At 47.7% G+C, this 23,047-nt stretch overlaps 2 protein-coding genes and 1 pseudogene across 4 annotated transcripts in view; all 3 read right to left on the bottom strand.

The window, feature by feature from the left end:
- The window catches only part of Exosc10 (exosome component 10), a 23,946-nt gene extending 7,640 nt beyond the window's left edge, over positions 1–16,306 (bottom strand). Inside the window, exons 1-17 of the mRNA XM_031379462.1 lie at positions 16,151–16,306; positions 14,801–14,937; positions 14,137–14,260; positions 12,984–13,088; positions 12,556–12,721; positions 12,331–12,445; positions 11,572–11,647; positions 11,276–11,386; positions 10,766–10,909; positions 10,057–10,247; positions 9,182–9,338; positions 7,022–7,170; positions 6,832–6,882; positions 4,847–4,958; positions 2,441–2,491; positions 2,220–2,298; positions 2,024–2,130 (exon numbers count right to left, since the gene is read on the bottom strand). Of these exons, the coding sequence (XP_031235322.1) occupies positions 2,024–2,130; positions 2,220–2,298; positions 2,441–2,491; positions 4,847–4,958; positions 6,832–6,882; positions 7,022–7,170; positions 9,182–9,338; positions 10,057–10,247; positions 10,766–10,909; positions 11,276–11,386; positions 11,572–11,647; positions 12,331–12,445; positions 12,556–12,721; positions 12,984–13,088; positions 14,137–14,260; positions 14,801–14,937; positions 16,151–16,261 (1,986 nt within the window). The 5' untranslated portion in view covers positions 16,262–16,306. The remainder of the gene's footprint in view (positions 1–2,023; positions 2,131–2,219; positions 2,299–2,440; positions 2,492–4,846; positions 4,959–6,831; positions 6,883–7,021; positions 7,171–9,181; positions 9,339–10,056; positions 10,248–10,765; positions 10,910–11,275; positions 11,387–11,571; positions 11,648–12,330; positions 12,446–12,555; positions 12,722–12,983; positions 13,089–14,136; positions 14,261–14,800; positions 14,938–16,150) is intronic.
- Positions 16,307–16,983: 677 nt separating this feature from the next.
- Positions 16,984–23,047, bottom strand: part of Mtor (mechanistic target of rapamycin kinase) — a 118,927-nt gene continuing 112,863 nt past the window's right edge. For 2 of the 3 annotated variants that reach the window (XM_031379457.1, XM_031379459.1), the window contains 4 exons: positions 22,365–22,445; positions 22,050–22,130; positions 18,479–18,584; positions 16,984–17,845 (listed from right to left, as the gene is read on the bottom strand). In XM_031379457.1, coding sequence (XP_031235317.1) covers positions 17,830–17,845; positions 18,479–18,584; positions 22,050–22,130; positions 22,365–22,445 — 284 coding nt within the window. In that variant the 3' untranslated portion in view covers positions 16,984–17,829. The remainder of the gene's footprint in view (positions 17,846–18,478; positions 18,585–22,049; positions 22,131–22,364; positions 22,446–23,047) is intronic. The other variant, XM_031379458.1, reaches the window with a different exon arrangement.
- Positions 19,300–19,382, bottom strand: LOC116097239 (annotated as a pseudogene).

The following is a 23,047-nucleotide window of genomic DNA, read 5'->3' as shown; positions in this document are numbered from 1 at the left end:
AAAAAAAAAAAAAAAAAAAAAAAAAGAAGAGGAGGAGCAAGAAGAGGAGGAGGAGGAGGAGGAAGGGGAAGAAGATGAGGAGGAAGAGGAGGAGAAAGAAGAAACCAAGGCAGGAGAAATCCAAATGATTTTTTTGTTTGTTTGTTTGGTTTTATCCAGACAGGGTTTCTCTGTTAGCTGTCCTGGAACTCACTCTGTAGACCAGGCTGGTCTCGAGCTCAAGAGATTGACTTGCCTCTGCTTCCCAAGTGCTGGGATTAAAGGCATACGCCACCACTGCTGGTTGATTTTTAAAAGAAATTTTATGTGCATGAGTGTTTTGTTTGTATGTGTGCATGTATGCATGCATGTGCACCACATGTGTATCCAGTGCCTGCCCATGGAGGTCAGGAGGCATTGGATCCCCTGGCACCGGAGCTATAGATCACTGTGAGTGCCATCTGGACACTGGGAATTAAACTAAAGTCCTCTGCAAGAGCAACAACTAGAAAGGGAAGTTTGAGGTTGGACTGGGCAACAGAATGAGACCCTGATTAAGAAGGAAAAGGAAGCCCTATGGAGCATATCAAGTTGCTGAATCCCCATGACAGCTCTGCCAGCCCAGCCCGTGGCCAACAAAGGCACCTACACCTTCTTATGAATCACCACACTAAAACCCTGTCTAAAATACATTTTACTGTGACAGGCTTTGTCTGTGTAACCCTGTTTGTCCTGTGACTCACTGCATAGAGAAGGCTGGCCTCCAACTCAAGAGATCTGCCTGTCCCTGACTCCAGAGTGGTGGGCATACGCTACCATGCCTAGCTCAGTCAGGACTTTTAAGAATGTGTATGCGTGCACATGCGTGGACACAGAGGTCAGAGGACAAGCTCTGATGTAGGATCTCTTGCTTATCACCCTGTATGCCAGGCTAGTGGCCCACGAGACCTCTCCCATCTCACCTACCACAGGTGCAATGGGGTTACAGAGATGTGTTACAGTGTCTGGCTTTTTAGTGGTTTCTGGAACCGGATCGTAGCCCTCGTATTAGCATGACAAGCACTTTACCCACAGAGTCCTCTCTCTAGGCCTTTAGGCTTTCCCTTTGCAGGGAACCTAGAGGTGCCAATACAAGCAGAAACAAACAAGCTACATCACAGCCAGGTCCTAGGAACACAGCTCAGTCCAAGCCAGCCACACAGAGTCTCCAGAATGGATACCTTCTCTCAGAGTCGGGGAGCAGGGACCTGTTCCTCCCTAGAGCCTGCACTGGCTGATGACATTTCTTCTAGTGAGTTATAGTGTACAAGGTGTTTTCTTAAAAGCACGTCCACATGATGGCAGGTGTGTTCAGGAAGGCACACACGTCACAAACTCCAAGTTCAGAAGAATGCTCTGCTGAGCTTTGCTGGCCAAGCGGTTGATCTCGTCCTCTGCCATGTCAACCCAGTGTCTTTCTCAAGCACTTTCCCCTCTAAGGTCAGTCGGTCAGTCTGTCTTTCTAAAACAGGGTTTCTCTGTATAGCTCTGGCTACCCTAAAACTCACTCTGTAGACCAGGCTGGCCTTGAACTCAGAGACCCACCTGCCTCTGCCTCCTGAGTGCTGGGACTAAAGGTGTGCGCTACCACCGTCCGGCTTTCCTTTTCTTAGAAAGATATATATTTTATGAGTGTTTTGTCTGGGTGTGTACATGTGTACCGTATGTGTGTGTCAAGTGCTCACAGTTTGGAAGGTGTCAAGATTCTCTGGAACTGGAATTACAGACAGCTGAAAGCCATCATGTGGGTACTTGAAAGTGGATCCAGATTCTCTAGAAGAGCAGCAGGTGTTCTTAGCCTCTGAGCCACTGCTTCTGCCTGTACTCTTAAGGTTTCTTCACAAACAGTGCTCATGAGACACCCTTCCTTGTCCATACCTCTCTAGCTTTATCTTTGGCACGGTTTTCAAACACACATGCAAACTCCAGGCAGACAACCGGTGTGGTTAAGATCACACAGCATGACGAAGCTGGAACCACCCTGGGGGACTTCCTTGTTACTCACACTGAACAGAGTGATGACGGCTGTGGCAAGGAGGCAGCTGGCATCCACAGAGGTCTCTTCTTTGCCCTCAGCGAAGAGGCTCGGCTGCTTCTGAAGTGGCACGGTCCCTAAAGACACAGAAGTAAGCAAGACCTGTGGGCTCTCGCCCAGGAAACTGGCTCCATCTGTCTGGGAGCCCAGGGGGTTTCCATCTTACCATCAGTTGGGGTGATCGAGTAGTTATCTGGAGGGGCGTGGGAGCAGTCATGGGGTCCAAAGAGATCATTCTCCAATCTCTGCATCAAAGAGAAACCAGCAGACCCACATGTAAAACTAATAAGCAAGCCAGGAGCTCTTGGCCAGTGGGACAGCACTGACCTGTCAGGGGCTGTGATCTCCACCCCTCCCACGGGTGACACAGCAGCCGTGACACTGTACCTCGGCGCTAGGCAGTGGTCCGCTCTTCTTCACTCCAGCTGCAGTTTCAGACTAAGGAGGAAAGAAGAGTAGCTCAGCGGGCAGAGTCTGCCTAGCATCCTTGAAGGCCTGGGTTTGACCCCCAGTGGGGGTTACTGCACATGCCTGCAATTCCAGTACTGCAGAGGCAGGAGCGGGAGGATCACAAGCTCAAGGCCATTCTGTCTCAAACGAAAACGTGCATACACACAAACAAAAACCAAAGAAAGAAAAACTGAGGAAAGTTGCGTAGAGCTAAGGATACATGCTTACTCAGCAGGATGTACTTGTCCGTGCCCGTGAGTCTGTCTCCCAAGGGCCAACAGTTATCCTTTCACCCCTCACCCTAAGCACCAGGCACTCAAGCCCTACCGTGTGAAAGGTCAGTGCTTCCTGTTAGGAGGTGGTGGAATGCAATGGCTTCCAGCCTGGAGGAGCCTTCTCTGGCAGCCAGCATGCTTTATACTTGTAACTGGAAAGCTAAGAGGGACTTTGTGTGTCTGTGTGAGAGCATGCATGAGTACACGATCATGTATGTGTGGTGTGTACTTCTGTTGGTGCAGGTGCCCATGGCCTCACACGGGAAAGGCAAGACCCTGCCTCTGACCTCCTTAGCCCTAGATGGACATCTTAACAGCACAGTTGCAAACACACTCTCTTCTTTCATTTTGAATCTTGTGGGCAATCTTTCAAAAGAGAATAAACAACTGATCATATATTTATATTGCCACTAAGTCAACACATTCAAAGTTGTCCTAAGAAAGGTGGATATGGAGGTGCAAGTCTCTAATTCTAGCTACTCGGAAGGCTGGGGGTGTGGGGGTGAGGGAGTGGGACAGAACTGAAAGTTCAAGGCCTGCCTGGGCTACAGGGTTACACAGCTGAACTCAAGGCTAGCCTAGGGAAACCCTGTATAGTAAAACCCTATCTCAAAAAGAAGGAAAAGAATTAAAACAAAACCCCTAAAAGAAACCACTTAAGTTGAATTTTAACAAGTTTAATTACAGAACACAGCCATTCCCACATGTGTCTGTGTTTCTTCTTTCCTTGTACCCATTCACTCAGCATGGCACACCGAGGATAACTTAAGGTGTCGATTTTTTCCTTCAACCATAAGGACCCAGAGATGGACTCAAACCATCAGGCTGTTGGTAAGCGCCTATACCATTTTGAGACAGGGTCTCATGAAACTCAGGATGGCCTTAAACTCAGTAGATAGCTGAGGATAACCGTGAACTCCTGATCCTCCTGTTGTGTATCCAAGTGCTGTGATTACAGGTGTCCACTGCACGTGCAGCTATGGTCTATGTTCTGAGGGCGGTCTCACTTCCACCTGTGATTAACCACACTCTGGTCTTTCCCTCACTCTTCTGGATTCCCATCGACCCACGAGTCTTCTCCTTCCCTCCTTCTGAGGCGCTGACTGCAGTTCTCTGTGCTGGATCCAACCCCCACTCTCAGCAACTCTAATTACCGGCCAGGTGGCCAGCCCCTCCACAGTCCCTAGGCTCAGTGGCAACTGGCGGCATTTTGTGACCATCTCCTGCTGAGTGCTGTGAGCCTCTCTGGGGCTTCCCTTTCCACACTGCTCCAAGCATGCGCACACTGGGGGTGATGGTTTCAGGTTTGGGTTGTCACTGCCAGCTCTCCACGCCAAGGTACTGACTCCACGTCATTCCACCAGGTTACCAGCTTCACTACAATCATTAAAGGACCCAGTTATTTGCTATTAAATTATGAAAACAGCCATAAAAGATAAGGCTTATTAATCCCAGCACTTGGGAGGCAGAGACAGGTGGATTTCTGAGTTCGAGGCCAGCCTGGTCTACAGAGTGAGTTCTAGGACAGTCAGGGCTACACAGAGAAACCCTGTCTCGAAAAACAAACAAACACACAAACAAACACATCATCAACAACAAAAAAGGATAAGGCTTAATTTATGACTGTCATTAAAAACAAAAGCGCAGTTGCCAGTGAGAGGGTTCTGACAGCCATATACGACAAGCAGGACTCGTAGAGTGGAAGGAAAGAACTGCAGTATGTATTCTGATCCAGACACGTGTGCTGTACTACACAAATGTCTTTATGCACATACAATACATAAAAACAGGCTCGAGCAACAACTCAGCAGAGGAGTACCTGCACAGCACAGATAGGCCCTGGACTCGAACCCTAGTACCAAAAAATAAAAGCAACCTCAAAACCCCAAACTCCACACCAGCAAGCATAAAAGCAGCTAAGCCTAACACAACCACCCACAGCTCACACGAGACACTGTGGCCACCATCACTCCTCAGGGTGATTTAGAACAGGAGAGTGGCTCAGGGCTTTAGAAGGCCACAGGACAAGGTGCTGGAGAATGGGCCTGCTGAATGAAATACCACATACCTTGAGCAGGGGCATCTCTCGAGCCTGCTGGATTAAGAGATGCATCTCATTGATCTGCTGCCGGACAAGAGGTGGGACTGGGTTACAGCAAGCTATGATGCCTTGAGGCTCCCTGAAAACAAGGGCAAAGTCTCAGCTTGTCTAGGAGACAAGCCCTTCCAACTTCCTGACAGCAGTGACTGGGCAGTGGCTCACTTAGCAGAGTGCTTGCTCAGCAGCTGGAAGCCTTGAGCTCCATGCCCAGCACAACATAAACCATGCATCCTGGTGCAGGTCTATAACTCCAGCACTTGAGGAACAGAAGCAGGAGGGTCAGAAGTTCTGTTCCACAGTGAGTTGCAGGCCAGCCTGGTCATGGAGTGAAGACCCCTCCCACAGCCCCCGCCCCTCCCAAGCGAGGGCCACAGGAGGAGTAACAGACTACACAAGTCAGCCCAGGCCTGCCTCTTGGACACATGATCTTTCCTGCATCAACTCCAGGCCAGGCTCTGGTTGTCTTACAAATTCTGAGAGCTGGAGATAAGCCTCAAGGAAAGCTGATTTCCAACTTCTTATTCCTGTTTATGCTCCAATTAATAATTTAAAAAAATGCTTATAAGTCATGAGGCTTCGGAAAGACACTAATAGCAGATGATGCCGGTGCAGCATGTGGACCAGGGGCCCAGGATCAGGAGGCCGTGGTCAAGGTCAAGGCTGTGGACTCGTGGAGGTAAAGCTGAAGACAAGGAGCGGATCCCCGTCACCAAGCTGAACCTCCTGGTTAAGAACATAAATGTCCTTGTGGATCTACCTGTTTTCCTGGCCCATCACAGAATCTGAGATTACTGATTTTCTCCCTGGGTGCATGCCCAAAGGATGAGCCTCTGAAGATTCTGCCAATGAAGAAGCAGGCTCAGGCTGGCCAGTGGACAGGGTTAAGGCTTTTGTTGCTATTGGGGACTACAATGGTTACGTTGGCCTTGGTGTTAAGTGCTCCAAGGAGGTTGCCACTGCCATGGGAGGGGCCATCAGCTTGGCCAAGTTTTCCACTGTCCCTGTGTGGAGTGAGAGGCTACTGGGGGAACGAGATTGGCAAGCCACACACTGTTCCATGCAAGGTGACAGGCCGCTGTGGCTCCACAATGGTGCGTCTCATCCCTGGCCTCCTAGAGACACTGGCATTGTCTCTGCTCCTGTGCCCAAGAAGCTCCTGATGATGGCTGGTATAGGTGACTGCTACACTTCAGCTAGGGGCTGCACTGCCACCCTGGGCAATGGTGCCAAGGCCACCTTTAATGCCACCTCTAAGACCTACAGCTCCCTGACCCCGCCCTCTGGAAGGAGACTGTGCTCACAATATTTCCTTATCAGGAACTCACTGACCATCTTGTAAAAACCCATACCAGAGTCTCTGTTCACAGGACCCAGGCTCCAGCTGCGGCCACCACATAAGGGTTTTTATACAAGAAAAATAAAAGTGAATTAAGTCTGTTAAAAAAACAAAACAAGGCTGGAGAGATGGCTCAGAGGTTAAGAGCACCAGCTAGTCTTCCAGAAGTCCTCAGTTCAATTCCCAGCAACCACATGGTGGTTCACAGCCATATGTAATAAGATCTAGTATCCTCTTCTGGCCTGCAGGCAGAACACTGAATATGTAATAAATAAATATATCTGAAAACTAAAAACTAAATTCTGCGCCAAAAAAACAAAACAAAACTGTGAGGCTTTAATTTGGAGAAAGAGACACAGAAAGACTGTGGGACAGCTCTCTCTAAGGGACTGCAGCAGGCTCAGGACTAGCCATGCAGAGGCCAATTTACAAGTTTTAGTTCTTATCCAGGAGCCCTTAGGCAAGGACTATGGCTCCCTGGGCCTTGGCCCTTTCCAAGCTTGGAGCACTAACCTCTGTGAGTACAGCCTTGGGCAGCAGCCATGAGAGTGCCCGGCTGTGAAGGACTAAGAGCGACTGGGAAGAGAGAGCATGTCACCCAGGCTCTGAGACTTACTTAGGCAGTTCCTCAGCTATCTTTAGCATCATGTGATTTGGTAGAACATATCTGGAACAAAACATAAAGTGGGATTGCGTTAAGTACAACTAGCAAGGTTGACTGAACACTGTGGTGAGGAGACAGTAGCCAGCCGTCACAGTCACACCCACTGGCCCCACAGGCATTGAGAGAACCCTGACCCCCTTACCCGTAGCTCTCATCCTCCCTGCGAGCTGTCTTATCCCTCCAAGCGAACAGCAGCTGGAAGGCTGTCAGCTGCTGTGAGTTCAGATGTTTCTTTTGCTTTCGATATAGCTCAAGATAGGACTCGTCCGTAAAGATAGGCTTGACAAATTTCTGCAAAATGTTAGACAGTATCCAAGATCAATGAGCAAGCAGTAGGGAGGCTCAGCCGGCTGATCGACTGCCTAACATGAATGAAGCCCTGACTTAGATCCTTGGCACTGTAAAAAAAAAGAAAAACATCAGTGTAATAAAAAGTTGTGCTCTGGGCTTGTCTCAGGCTGAAACCCTGACTAATACAGGGCTCTTCAAAATGTTTGCCTCTTGCATTAAAGGACAAAGTGAAGATGAGTTTAGTGGCTCACTTGGGAAGCTAACATAGGAGGACTGACTACAAGTCAGAGGCCACTCTGGGTTACCTAGTGAGACCTCGTTTAAAAAAACTGAAAGACCCTAAACCCCAGCTCTTGGGAGGCTGAGGAAGGAGGATCTCTGTGAGTTTGAGGCCAGACTGGTCTACAAAGGCTACACAAAGAAACTCTGACTGGAAAAACCAAACCAAAGCAAACCTGAAACCAAGGCTGGATCTAGAGCTCAGATGTAGAGCGCTTGCTTAGCACATGTGCGGTTCTGAACTCAATCTCAGTGCTGCAAGGAGAAACAAAATGGAAAGCAGAGCCCAACTCCTTGCTGTGGCGGCACACACACTGATCATGTGACAGCACAAGGGTTAGCCCGGCTTCTGCAGAAGAATGATCCCACAGGAACTGCAAAATAAATAACTCAATTCCAAATCATTTACTCAAGAAATAGGCCAGTGAACTGATTGAGGCTCTCAAAAGAAACAGAAAAAGCTAGTATTTGAAAAGTTGCTCAACATTCTTTATTATCAGGAAAATGCAAATTATCTGTCTGCCTGTCTGTCTATCTATCTATGTATGTAATTTTTTGTTGTTTAGTTTTTTTTTTTTTTCAAGACAGGGTTTTTCTGTGTAACCCTGGCTGTCCTGGAACTCACTCTGTAAATGAGGCTGGCCTCAAACCCAAGAGATCCACCTGCCTCTGCCTCCCAAGTGCTGGGATTAAAGGCATTCACCAACATGAACCAGTTTGTAAATTATTTATTAGTTTATTTTATGTGTTTGGGTAACGTTGCAGCACAGGCAGTGACAGGCCTGTGAATGGACAGGAACAGAGAGGCAGAGCTAGAGTTGGAGGAGGAGAAAGAGCTTCAACGTGGAGGCAGACGATGAGGACAAGTCAGACCCAGACCCCGAGTGGTGATAACCAGGCTAAGGTTTTTAAAAGGTTAAATTAATTGAGTCTAAATTTGTCTTTATCATTTGGCATTGAAATTATTGTATTGGCATCTTGTAATTGTGACCTTATAATAATTATATAAACCTGATTAGATAATTAAGCCTTAAGACTCATGCTTTACCCGGTATTAGGTGCTAGATGTGGGGCGTGTAAATCTAGGTGCTGGATTGTGGGGCGTGTAAAGAATTGCATGCAAATGAGATGTTGCTGCTAGCTGGGAGAAAATAACAAGAGCCTGCCAGGACATGGTGATGCCGGACGATGGTACTGGCTCAAGAATGTGATCCAGTGGGAAAGAGAGTTTGCGGGGTAGATTAACTTTTTAAATATTCCCGCAACAGGGTAAGGAGAAGAGGATGAAGAAAAAGAAGAAAAGTGTAATGACATACATGTGTAAAAAGCCACGATAAGAGCCACTACGCATTCCCTCTCCCCACCACGCCTGCTCTGGTTTTTCAAAACAGGGTTTCTCTATGTCCTGGAGCTCTGTAGACCAGGCTGGCCTCAAATTCCAGAGATCTGTCTGCCTCTGCCTCCAGAGTGCTGGGATTTTAATGTGCACTGGTGTTTTGGCTGCATATATGTCTGTGTGAGGATGCTGGATCCCTTGGAACTAGAGCTATAGCCAGTCATTAGCTGCGATGTGGGTGCTGGGAACTGAATCCTGACCCCTCTTCCAGAGGGAAGAGCAGACAATTGTCTTAACTACTGAGCCATCTCTCCAGCCCCAAGAGCCATTATTTTCTATTAACCAAAAAGAACTCAATCAGAAACAGCAATCTCTGCAGTTCTGGTGACATGGTACCTTAAGGCAGATGTCCCTGCTCCGCTGCCACACCACCTGCAACTGGACAGGTTGCTCGTTGCCTCTTTCCCACAGTTCCAGCCTCATTCGGTCATAGATATAAAGCAGGTAATGGGTGTCGTCCCGAGCGTAGCTTAGCATTTCCTCTGGCAGAGGGCTAGAATTGCAAGAGAGGCACAGTTTCAATGACTGTCCCAAGGACAGCATCCAAACTCTATGTCCTGGGTGAAAGAACTTTCTTGGCCCTTTTCTCATCCCAAAGATTCTTTCCTTCCCAACGGGACACAGAGGGTTCCTGCATCTCAGTATGACAAACCATTATTTAACATGGGGTGCTAAGGCAGAGTCACCTTATGGTCCACATGTCTGTCCTGGACCTCTCTGTGCTTTCTTACCTCTGCTACGTGACCACAGCAAGTACAGAGAGTGCTGTGAGGAGGACCAGGGCGCTGCCCTGGTGCACGTGGCCCAATACCAGGAGGAGGGCAAGAACTAAAGAATGAAGTGGCTTTCAAATGTTACTTATTTCTAACTTATACTGGGAATGTAACATCCCTTCAAATACATTCTCCTCTTTATATTCAGAAATTCTGATGTCTATCGTGGTAGAGTATCCATTTAATTAATCCCAGCACGCAGGAGGCAGAGGCATGTGGATCTTTGTGAGTTTGACGCCAGCCTGGCCTTCAACAGAGTGAGTTCCAGGACACCCAGGGCTACACAGAGAAACCCTGTCTCAAAAAATAAACAAGCAAAATTGTGGCATGGCAACTAAAGAAAAGTTATCTTGAAAGTGATCAAGGTGGAACAGGCTTCCAAGCTGGCACTTATTTCCTGCTGCCCACACATCTCTGCCACTGGCAGACTGAACTGACCGTATCCTCCAGTCTGCCAGCTGGTATTGCTTGTTTGACTCCACACCACAGTAGAGCCTCAGCAGATGGTCGAGCGAGTGCCGAGCCAGGTTGAGAAGCCGTGCTGCCTGGTGTGTGTCAAACATGTTCACCACATAGAGTCCGAAGTCTTTCTGCAGCCACTCAACGTCAGAGTCAGCACCATGGAAGACCTAAAAACAAAATCAAGTCCGTGTAGCTGACACCAGCAGCAGGCTAGAATCTGTCTCTGTAATCAGCCCTGCCTTTGGGGTAGGAACAGAACAGGACTTGCACATGCTAGGCAAGCATGCTACTGCTGGATGGCACCCCAGGCCAGGCTGTGTGTAGTTTACAGTGCTTCTTCACTCAGGCCTCAGGCTTTGAGCCTGTAACTGTACACGGTTAAGGGCTGCACTGCTTTCAGGCCCTGGGACGGGTAAGGAGTGCTATTAGCTACACGTGTCCCCAGGTTCAAGCAATGCAATCGACTGGGGTCCCTGAAACAGTCACTAACAAGATTTCTATCTCTGGCCAACAAGCTACACTGTAGATGTCCTTATGGAGACCTAGGGTTAAGCAGATAAGCATGCTGAACCTCAGGGCAGGAGATGACAGGGTCTCTCCCTCCACTGGGTCTAGGATGAAAGAACAAGATGGTACCCTGGAAAGCACTGTGACCCCACCTCAGGCGAGAACCAGAATGGCTGACCTTAACGATGGCTGGGTCTGTGAGGCTCTCGTTGAGAATGTACATGTCACTTCGAAGCTCGAGGGTGTCAACAATGAAGTCCTCTGTTCGGGTGGAGATCTGCATCAGGCAGGTCAGTCCTAGGAAGCTTCTGTATGAGTGATGCTGGACCGTGCAGAAAAGGGGGTGGGGGTGGGGAAAGGATTACTAGGTGTTCCTTCACCTTTTAGTTCTTATTCTGGGAATTCTTCACAGATCTATACCCACAACTTCCTCTACCAGTTAGCTACACAAGTTACACAACTAATTTTTAGGAAAAAGAAAAAATTAAGGCAGGAAGATGGGTTTGAGTTTGAGGCCAGCTTGGGCTATACAGTCAGTTTAAAGTCAGTCTGGCTTATAGTGCAATATTTGTCTCAGGCCCCCACACATAAAAACCAAAATAGATTAAAATTAGTGCTAACTTTAGACTTCCCAAGTAGGTAACGCATAGGAAAATGAAGATTTCACTACAGGTCCACTTCAAGGTACCTCTAAGTCCACTGCAAACTCCTGACAACCCAGGAGCTTTTCATTGAGCTCCACAAGTTCATCCAGGGACGACACAAAGTGGCAGGGGGTCTCTTCCACAGGTCTGTACAACTAGACCAAGAGAGGAGCAGAGAAAGCATCATGTTAAAGACAGACCCCACGAAGGTGCAGGATGAAGTCCAAGTGCCGGGGACAACTCCACACCGTGGCGTCCTAAAGCTACTGCAGGACAACAGAAGTGCTCTGCCCTTCCCAGGCTCCCGGAAGCTGCTCTGAAAGCCAGTGTGGGCACTAACCTGGGGCTGTGGCCTCTGCAGCACCATGTGAGGTGGAGTAAAGTGATCGAGTTCATACTGATAAGGGTGTGCAAACCTGAGTGGACACAACACAAACCTTTACATTAATGCCACGACCATGCAGAAGGAGTGCAGCCACTCAGATACGAATGAGTGGGCTGGGCATGCCTGCTATAGTGACTGTCCAGCAACATGAAGCCCTGGGCCCCAGCCTCAGTACCAGACAAACCTGGACAGGAGGGCCGGGAGCTCTTATCTTAGCGTCTGGGAGGCGGAGGCTCCTAAGTTCAGGGTGAGTTTGAGGCCAGCCTGAGACATACAAGACCACGCCTTCCTCCCGATTTACCCCAACAACAAGAAATGAGGAAAGATTACCCTGTGAAAATATCTCACCTTGACAGTGAGGTTAAAGGCCAGGCTGGGCTACAAAAATGAGCCTTTACCTCAATATAATAAATGCAGAGGCTGATGATCACCTGGGCAGCACATATACCCAACGTGCAATGCAGAGATTAGCATGGCCCCTGGGTAAGGGTGACATGCAGATCTGAGATGGCTCAGCATTAGGAGTATATAGTGCTCTGCAGAGGACTAAAATCAGCTCCCAGCACCCATGTCAGATAGCTCGGAATCACTTGACATTCTCTTCTGGCCTCCACATGCACTCGTGTATGTGTGCACGAGATAAGCACACACACTGAATCTTTTAAAAAGTGGTAGGAAGGGCCAACTATGGAAAGACCACGCCCACGCACTTACATGTCCTGCTCCACCTGCTGGGTTCGCTGCTGATGGATGAAATCTGCCAGGGCTGGGGGGACGTCCAGGTCCTCCGGACGATCCTGCGGGCGTTCCCGCCTTTCTTTTGAGAGAGCTGCAGACCAGGTATCAACAGTGTCACACGAGGCACACACTTCCCAGCTTCAGAAGAGGAGGACAGAACTGTGGGAAGGAATTCTCATGCCCGTCAAAAGCACCACTTACCCTGAGGGAGCGGCTTCCGAGCATTGGGTTTGACGAAGATTTTCGGGAGAAACGGTGTGTTGGAGTTGTCAATCTTCTCTCGAAACCTGAGCTGAGGTCGGACGATGTTTTTTGCATGCAGCAGCCGGAAAGTCTCAGATTTTGCCTTTTTGCCATATTCTCCTGCCTGCAGTCAACACGTGTGAGTCAACCGAGACAAAGCCACTGGATGAAGCAGGACCACACATCTGGAATATTACTGCATGTGTGGGCTCAAGGACCTCATGGAGAAGGGGTAGGTGGGCTGTGTGTGCTTGTGAGACCACGGGAAGTAGGGCATGCCCAGCTACTTGCACTTATGTCCTGACAGCAATGCAAAGTAAAATGCGGCATGCCGGTAAAACCCACCATGCTAGCTGCTCTATCAACATCCTGCAGAGTGGGCTCACCTTCCGGTTCCAGCTGGACACGATTGTTTTGGGGACCTGTAGCCCTGCAGGGAGGACAGGCTGCTGATGCTTGCTCACACCTGCGGCTTCATCTAGCAATATACCCTATGAGGAGACAAGGAACTGGGTTAGGATCTGACTTTGACAGACTTAATTACCTGACATTTTCAAGAAATGCATTCACAGAATTATGTGGTTTATATGTATATGAAAGAGTAGGTAAGGGCTGGAGAGATGCCTCAAGGTGTTAAAAGCACTGGCTTTTCTTCCAGATGACCTGAGTTCAATTCCCAGCACCCACATGGCAGCTCACAACTGTCTGTAACTCCAGTTCCAGGAGATACCCTCACACACACACACACACACACACACACACACACACATACACACGCTGGCAAAAATGCCAATGCACATAAAATAAAAATAAATTTAAAAATAGATAAATGTATCAAAATATTTATTCATATATTGCAAGTATTCAGAATTTTAACTTGCCAATTAAAATTTTAAGTTTTTATAAATGATTTATTTATCTTATTCTATTTGTATTGGTATTTTGCTTGCATGTATGTCTGTGTGAGGATGTTGGATCCCATGGCGGAGTTACAGATGGTTGTGAGCTGCCACGTGGGTGCTGGGAATTGAAAGTGGGTCCTCTAGAAGAGCAGAAAGTGCTCTTAACTTCTGAGCCATCCTTCCAGAGCTAAAAAATGTAACTGTTTTTAGAAAGCATGGATGAGGGCTAGAGAGAGCATGTATGGCTCTTGCAGACGATTGGTGTTCTACCCCAGCACCTATGTTAGGTGGGTCACAACTGTCTGTAACTCCAGCTCCAGTGGTCTCCAGTGAAACAGGCATTCAGGAGCATGTGCCCATACATAAAATTTCTATCTATCTATCTATCTATCTATCTATCTATCCATCCATCCACCACCCATCTATCTATCAAAGAGAAGGTCTTACTGTGTAGAGCAGGCTGGTCTAGAACTCATAGAGATCCACCTGTCTTTGCTTTCCTAGTGCTGATACATAAGTATGGCCACTAGGCCTGGCCATACTTATTTCATTTTCCATAATGCTGGGGTTTCTCCTTGCATTCTGATATCTGAGCTTTCTATCTGTGAGGTTACTTATGTGGACGGGAGGCACTCACCACTCTCTCCAATATCACGTCATTGGTATCGACTAGTAAATCAAACTTGTCCTCCAATTCCGTCACTTTACTTCGGTCTTTGATGTTGCTGCGACACCCATGGTACTGCATTACCCGACTCATGCTAAGGGATCGAGGAAAACCAAGGTCAGCAGGACTGCCTTTATTCTACCAATCTGCAGTCTGGGAAAACACCTCAAACGAATCACAGGGTTCCCAGTACCCTGGATATTATTAATACAATGTATATCCTCACAGCAAGACCAAAGCCAGGCCTGGTGGGATAGGCTTGTGATACTGGCTTCTTGGAAGGCTTGGGCCCAGTGCTTTCAAAGCCAACCTGTGCGATTTAGTGAATTAGACCTATTCTCAATAAAATAATAATAACTTTAAGGTAACTTCTCCCAACAATTAACAGATGAGAAGCATGTAGCCTTGGCTTGTCTACCCACTCTATAGACCACTCTGGCCTTAACTCAGAGATTGCCTGCCTCTGCCACCCTAGCGCTGGGATTAAAGGCGTGCGCCACCACACCCAGCAAAAGACTTTTTTAATAAACAAATGCTTTGTGTATCTATGTATGAGTTCCCCTGCCCATGTGGAATGGTCAGAGGACAACCTGCAGGAGTGAGCTCGCTCCTTCACTGAAGCACTTACACTTACCACTGAAGCAGCCTGTCTCCTTGTGTCTCACAAAATGCCTGGAAGGCAGGAAAACTTCGGTAAAAATCATACTCGTCACCGAACTGTGGCAGGCCCCCAGATGCCTTGGTAACTGCTACTACCGACCCAAGTGCAAACTGAAATCCAGAGAAAAAGACACACTCAGCAGAAATAAAAAAAAAAAAAAAAAAAAAAAAAAAAAAAAAAAAAACAACAAGATTTTATATATCTTTAAGAGAGCTGGAGAGATGGCTCAGTGTTAAGAGTGCTTTGCACTTCTTGTCCAGAACCTGGGTTAGGCTGGGCTTCATCATACAGAGATCCAACTGCCTCTGCCTCCCACATCCCCCCCTCAGATGACCATTTTATATCTGCACATCCCCCCCTCAGATGACCATTTTATATCCAGCGGTTTAGATAGACTGTTGTGAGGTAGGTCATTTTTATAATCAGAAGTGGCTGTCATTGATAAGTAATGGGTAGTTATTTTAAGGTAGTGATTCCCAACCTGCCGGTCACATATCAAATACCTTGCCTATTTACATTATGATTCATAACGGTAGCAAAATTACAGTTATGAATTAGCAATGAAAATATTTTTTTTCTTTTTTCTTTTGGCTTTTCGAGATAGGGTTTCTCTGTGTAGCCCTGGCTGTCCTGAAACTCACTCTGTAGACCAGGCTGGGCTCGAACTCAGAAATCCTCCTGCCTCTGCCTCCCAAGTGCTGGGGTTAAAGGTGTGTGCCACCACTGCCCGGCTGAAAATATATTTTTTAACCAACAAGAGGATCACAATTTATTTTAAAGTTAATGTGTACATAGATTGCTGCAGCGAGGCCGTCAATGAAAATAATCTTATGGTTGGGGGATCCCGGCAGAAGGGAGGTGTCAAGGCTTAATGACAGCATCATGAATTTTGTGAACAAAGAATTTAGATAAAAACTCTACGCTCCCCCTCAGGTGGTACTGGTGAATGCGCCTTGGCACTTGGAGAGGCTCGATGGCACCTGTCACGGGTGACATTCAACCCAAGGGATTGGGGGACGAGACGTTCGAGCAAACGCGGGGTGAGCAGTGGGAGGGAGAGTCGCCCGGCTGTCGGGCCCTGGGGAGAGGTAGTGCAGGGTGCGCCACGTGGATGTCGAGGACGCCCTTCCGAGGGCGCGGACACGGCTTTACACGCGAGGCCACACGCGTTCACGCCGGAACGCCGGAAGCGCGGAGCCCTCCGCTCCCGCTCTCCGTGCGCGCCGTCAGGCCGCCGTGACAGGCGCCGGAAGCCCGGAGCCCCGGACCCGCTTCCGGCCAGAACAGGGGGATCCAGGGGTGCCCCAGGGCCCGCGAACTCACCTTCACGAAGCTGTCTGCATCCGGGAAGCCAGGCAGTACCATCTCCGCGTCAGGCTTGGTCGCACTGGTCGCCGGCGCGGACTGATGCTCCCGGGGACTGGGAGGCGCCATATTTCCGTCCTAGGACGGCTCTTCTCGCGAGATTGTTCCGGCAGACCCGAGGCGGGCGCAACGCGCATGCGCGCGGTTAAATAACACCCACCCCGCCCCCTCGCCAAATCGGTAGTGTAGCTTGTTACTGCGCTTGCCTTACAATGGGGGAATTTAGGCTTTTCTTTGATTTCATGTCGTATCCTAACAAACCTGTGGCCTAGGGTGAGAACTGGAGAGAGGATACAATTTAAATCACATTTAAAGCAAGCCTTTCACCTCCAATCCGCCTGCCTCATCCTTCCAAGTGCTGGGATTAAGGATGTGTAAAAAACACGCTAGGATTGGATTTTTCCAATTTGTTTAAATTGTTTGGGCAAGGGAGGGAAGGGAGGTTTTGAAGCAGTTAAGAACACTCGCTGTTTTTTTAGAGGCACACAGCACCCAGGCTTGAAGTTCATAATCACCTTTAACTCAAGTTCAAAGAGAATAGATGACTTCAGCTGGCTGACGTGCCATACAGGTAGACAGACACATGTATGTATATATAGACAAGGTTTTTCTGTGTAGTCCTGAAACTCGAGAGTTCCATGCCTGTGTCCATCTTGGGCTGTCTAGAGCTAGAATGTAAATGGTGTAGGCTCCTGTGCCTGGTAGTCAGTGACCAACCACTGAGTTTAATCCAAAGCCCAATGACAGAATTTACAAAATGGTGAACAGAAAGCCAGTCATACACATAAACATGCTTTTAAAATTCTGATGTCATTTATTGGCACAAAAATTACTCAGATACAACATGGTGTCTAGATGTGGCTTCACTTTATACTTTGTGAATTTAGTTGGATATTTATTTACTTTGCTTATATTTCACAACCTGTTCTAGTGTGTCCCTTTATGATCAGCATCTCCACGACAGCATTTGTGTTCTGAGTCCCTGCTGCAAACACAACATAGCCATTCCTCACTGAACACAGCAGGGCCAGTATGGACCCTGCATGGAGATCCTTGGCACACCCGCTCATGCTCGGTGGCCAGGCATCTGAGCAAACGTCCTTCCTGGAAGGTCAGGTCTTGTGAGTTTTAGCATCATGGGGTCAGGCGGAAGACAGACTTTCTTAGCCATGTTGGCCCATCCTGCAAATGTCGCCACTGCATCCAGGGACGGGTGAGGTAACAGGATGGTGGAGTGCTGCCATCTGTGTCCTTGCTGTTGGAGCCCCTGGTTGAGAGGACCAACTAGATTATTCTGTCAGCAAATGCTTATGATGAGTTCTCTTGTAAGTTAAGTCAAAACCCGTATTTCTCAGTTACCCATCTTTTGTTCTCCCAAAATTGAAGGCTTGGCTTCTGTAGGGTCACTGTGTTTCACTGTTCCGGGAACTGAATCAAGCCTTGTGTTTCTGACAGTGTCTTTTTAACAGCAGCTAGGAGGTTGGCGTAAGCCAACTTTGAATATACAGTAGCTCTTTTCATTTACATTTCAAAATATTTAACAAAGTCCAACTTTATGTCCATGGTTTTAGGCCACTGGAAGCACAGACCAAGGTACAAAAGCCTCAGAGGAGATGGCATGGTGGGCCAGGCCTTGGTTACCAGAAAGGACACCTAGGAAGGTGGACAGAAAAAGGGATGGTCAGTCAGAGCTCTTCCAAGCTTTACCCAAGTACAGCGAGCAGGTCTGGGCCCTGTGGGACTCTGTCAACATCCCTAGTCAAGAGCTAATGGCCCTGAGATCCCAGAGATTTCTCTGCCCCTTCTCTCAAATCCCTGCCCAGACTCCAGGATTACCAATCTTTTTCTCTTTAGTCATTGCTCGGACTCTTCCTGTGTCCTTCTACATCTCTGGAGTGACAACAAAAGTCTAAAAGCACTACAGACAAGTAATGCACCCAGCCCATTCTAAACTAGCTCTTAAAGCAGCCATAACCTCCAAATACAGATTACATCTCTCAGTTCCCATTAGACAAGGAGCATTCTCAGAGCCTAGGAACTTCTAAAGAGACATGAGCCCATGAAGAATGTCCTCTATGACCACTCCAGCACATCACCTGTCTGCATCTGGGTTTGAGGCTCCAGGTAGGTCCTTACTGCAGGCTCACTGAGTTTGAGACATGGCTTCACCACTATAACCTTGGCTGTACTGAAACTTAAACGAGATTTGCCTGCCTCTGCATCCCCAGTGCTTTGGAGTAGGATGTGTGCCACCATGCACCATGCCTCTTTGCAAGGCTCACTCACCAGCCAATGTAGCACTGGCAGAGGTTCTCGTGGGATGTTGCTTGCTTGATAAGCAGTTCTACTTGGGTTGGAACATCCAAAGTGTCATCATGAGAGAAATCCCGACCTAGGAAGCAGAAATACTGTTAACTGCACTTAGCAACAACACAGCCTATGCTCTTGTTTGGCTCAGCTGTTTATGCAGCCAGACAGTCAGTCACCAGAGCAGGAAGGACAGAACACATCTGCAGTGAGAAATTCACCTCTGTGTCATCTGCAGGCACATTGGTTTCTTATTATAGACCCAGTTCAAAGATGTGGCTAACAGGACAGTTCCAAAATCAGATTTGAGGAGTGGACAAGGTCATTTAGCTTGAACCCCACAAACTTTCATGTTTCTACTAGACAGTTAAGATCTTGTCCCCACACAGGCTCAGCAGCCTAACCAGCCAATAGAGCTTCTTTGACAATATGTTTCATTTTTTTTCTTTTAAGCCAAATTCATTTTACCATTGCTAATCAATAGGCCAGACTCCCAAATATCTAAACTTCTACTAAAGATAATGCACAAGCATGAATTTGTATCTGACTATTCTTTTTTGTTTTTTTTTTTTTAAGATTTTATTGTTATATGTAAGTACACTGTAGCTGTCCTCAGACACACCAGAAGAGGGCATCAGATCTCATTATGGGTGGTTGTGAGCCACTATGTGGTTGCTGGGATTTGAACTCAGGACCTTCAGAAGAGTAGTCGGCGTTCTTACCCACTGAGCCATCTCTCCAGCCCCCCTGACTATTCTTTTAATTGTTTTATTTATTTAGTCTCCCCACCCCCAGAGTCCTTTGTGTTTCATCCTTGCTAAGGGGCCATGCTAATCCTTTCTGTATCATTCCAATATTAGTATATGTGCTAACATAGAAGCACGGTTTTGTTTTTTGTTTTAGGGATTTTCAAATATTATGTGCCCTAGTGTTTTGGCCACGTGTATATCATGTGTATGCTCTTGGAGGTCAGAACATGGAGTCAGAAGGCCTAGAGTTACTGAGAGTCATGAACCACTATATGGATGCTAGAATCAAACCTGGCCCACAACAAGGATAACACCCGCTTTTCACCACAGAGCCATCATGCCAGGCCCATCCTGTCTCTTTTTCTTTGAGATGGGAGGAGTGTTTTGCTGTTACTGGGTCTCTTGAGAGAGATTTCATATAGTGTCAGCTGGCCTGCAATATGTAGCCGGACCTGCCCCATCTGATTATTCTTGAGTATTCCTAGTCTCACTGTTATGACCCAGCCAGCTGCAGCTCTCCTGCCTTGTTCTACTACTGGGACTGCAGGTGTGAGCCACCACACCTAGCTGGTAAAGCACCTTTCTACTACCACAAAGATGGTTTGAGTCTTCCAGATCTCCATAAATACTAGAGTTTCTCCACTTGTCACAGTTAAGTTCTGGGCCCTGCGGCTAAGGTGGGTGGTTTGCAGACTGGCTTCTCTTCATCAATCTCTTCTCCCAAACCCAGGCGTGCATTCCTCTCCTCTGACCATCCTGCCTTGTGCTCAGGGTCCAACTCTCCTACACATTCAAAGTACGGATTATGTAGTCTTCAATTTTTCCTTGATTACATCCTTCCCACAGGTTTTTGTTTGTTTGTTTGTTTGTTTGTGTGTTTGAGACAGGGTCTCTTTCTCTGTCTACGAAGCCATGGCTGGAGCTTGCTTCTGTCTTCTGAACACCGAAATTAAAGCTACAAGCTTAATTAAAAGCATCATGATGGCCTTTTCAGTTTTCTGAACACACTCCTCCTTAGAGACACAGGGACATGGCTCAGTGAAGGGTCCTTTTGTGCCATGGTCTCAGCACCCAGGCCTTCTGCCCACCACAGTCTCTATTTGTTCTTTCAGTCCTCTCCTCCCTGTAGAGGCTGCTCAAGAGTTGTGCTACATCTCATCTTTCTTTGCCGCCATCCCATTCTCTTCAACAACTTCAGTTTGGCTATCAGGATCTACAGTTCTCAGATGGTTACCAGTGACCTTCTTTCTCATGCCTCAGGTGTCAACAGCCATCTTTGCTTTGTGGGTTTTATCTTTTGCATTGTACTAGAACTCTTACCTACGTTCTGAGTGGCAGCCAATAACGTCACCACTGAGCCACAGCCCTAGTCTAGCCTCTGACCTGCCTTCCTCAACATCTCTTGCATCTGAGGTCTTCATTTCATCAGTGGTTGTCTTGTCTGCATATCAGAGCATTTACAAGCCTGCTTCTGATACAAGGCCACTCAGCCAGTGTATGTGGTATCACAACACACAAAAAATCAGGCCGGGCCTGGTTCCCTCTCCATTGCACCTACCCACCTCTGGTGGTTTCCCTGGGTTGAATGGCAGCCTGAGATCTTCCTTTTACCATCACTCTCATCAAAAGTTCTAGATACACGCTCCCTCTGCCTGACATAACGTTAATGTCCTCTAGTTAATTCCTTGTGGTGGTCTGGTTGAGAATGGTCCCCAGAGGTTCATATATTTGAATACGTGGTCCCTAGCTGACAGAACTATTTGGGAAGGATTATGAGGTGTAGTGTTGCTGGAGGACAGTGTCACTGGAGGTAGGCTTTGAGGTTTCAAAAGCCCATGTCATTTTCGGTTAGTTTTCTCAGCTACTGCTTAGGCACCCAGTCTGCCTGCCTGCTGCTGTGCTCGGTACCATGATGCTTATGGGCTACTAACCATCTAAAACTGCCAGCCCAATAAATGCTCTTTTATAAGTCATGGCGTCTTTTCAGCAGCAATGGAAATGTAACTAACACACTCCTTCTTATAAACTTGAGCTCCAGTTGTTTCCTTAGAGAGACTTTTCCGGGTCTTTCAAATTAAATTAAACCGTGTCATCATGAGGCACCACGGCCTCTTCTCTATTTAGCAACAGTCTTTCCCCTGGAGTATGAGCCCTGAAAAGCCAGGGGAGCTGGCTGTTTCTACTCATGTGCTTCCATTATTGATTTACTTGATTAAGCAACTTGACTACCAAACTGGCTGGCTGATGCCCGTGCCAGGATCCCACATTTACTGTGATGCTGATGTTGTCTGTTAGGGTTTCTTATCATCGTTCAGATGGAGAAGAGTTCGGAGGCTGCAGAGAAGGGAGTGTGGAATGGGAGCTCTGGCTACTTTGCTCCCACTCTTCATTAACTAACCTACCCACAGAAGAAAGGGGATGCGTTGGGATTGGTTGCTTCTTTCCAAAGTCATACACGGCTCCCTTTCCATCCTTCCACTGCATGCTAGTAGCCAGCAAATGGAAGTACTCAGGCATCCTCCAGTATCTCACCATGAGGCCAGTCACTTGCCCCTGGAGTTGGCTGGCTCTGGAATTCACCCGGGTTCTAACAGAGCCTTCCTCATCCCCAGAGCTAATGAGGTTAAGAGATGTCAAGTAGTATTAAGGGTCTTCAGCAACAAGAGCCAGAGGAGTGCTTCACTCCTGCCTGGAAGCTACTCATGAGCCATGTAGCAATAAACCCCAGGACAGCCTGCTGGCCACTCACCGAGAACACCCTCCTATGAGGCTTCATGTCCCTGAAACCCCCAAACACTCACCAGTGAGCTTATCTCGAACCCTGTTAATAATCTGAATAGCTTTCTTGTTTAAGGCTTCTGGTTTCACCAAACCATCTCCAACTGGAAGACACAAGAAACATTAAGCCCAAGGCTGCCCCGCTTTTATGAAACTTACCTCGAAGTGCTGAACAATCCTGTGCATGCATCTCTGTCCTCAGGACACAAGGCAAAACTCATGGGCCCTTCCTTCCCAAAGGCAGCTTTGTTACTTGCCTTGTTGACTCCCTTTCTGGCTCACTGCTCACTGTAGCTGCTATCTGTGCAATGAGCGAGTTCCTCAGAGCCTGGACTTACTGAAAGAATGGATGGATTCTGGCACAGTGGTCCCTGCTTTCTTATGGGCTGGTTCTCCAAGTTCTACACCGTCCAAAATTTCTAGGGGAAAACAAACAAACAAACAAACAAACAAACATCTCAGTTAGCAGATGGTTCACATGGTAGGGAACCAATAGCTTCCCCTCCCTCTTCTTTTGAGAGTCTCATGTATCTGAGGCTGCCCTTGAATTCCGCATGTAGGCAAACATGGCCTCACTACTGGTCCTCATGCCTCTGCCTCCAAGTGCTGGGATCATAGCCATGGGCCACAACATCTGGCTGTCACTATTTTTTAAAAAATTGTTTCCATTTTAAATGATGTGTATGTGTGCGTATGTATGTGGGCGTAGACATGTAAGGTGTTGGGTGACTGAGGCCAAAGCAGTTGGATCTTCCTAGAGCGGGAGTTACACATAGTTGTGATGTAGGTGCCGGGAACTGAACTCAGATCCTCTGGAAGAACAGTGTGTGCTCCTAACTTCTGAGCCATTTCTCCAGCCCTGTTACATTTTTGGGGGTGGGGTTGGTTTTTCTATGTAGCCCTGGCTGTCCTGGAACTCATTCTGTAGACCAGGCTGACCTCAAACTCACAGAGATCCTACTGCCTCTGACTCCCGAGTGCTGGGATTAAAGGTGTGCACCACCACCATCTGGCTCTGTTT

Source organism: Mastomys coucha, unplaced genomic scaffold (assembly GCF_008632895.1).
Source record: "Mastomys coucha isolate ucsf_1 unplaced genomic scaffold, UCSF_Mcou_1 pScaffold18, whole genome shotgun sequence".
Classification (NCBI taxonomy): domain Eukaryota; kingdom Metazoa; phylum Chordata; class Mammalia; order Rodentia; family Muridae; genus Mastomys; species Mastomys coucha.
Note: the sequence above shows the minus strand (reverse complement) of the source record. Positions and strands in the feature narration are given on the sequence as shown.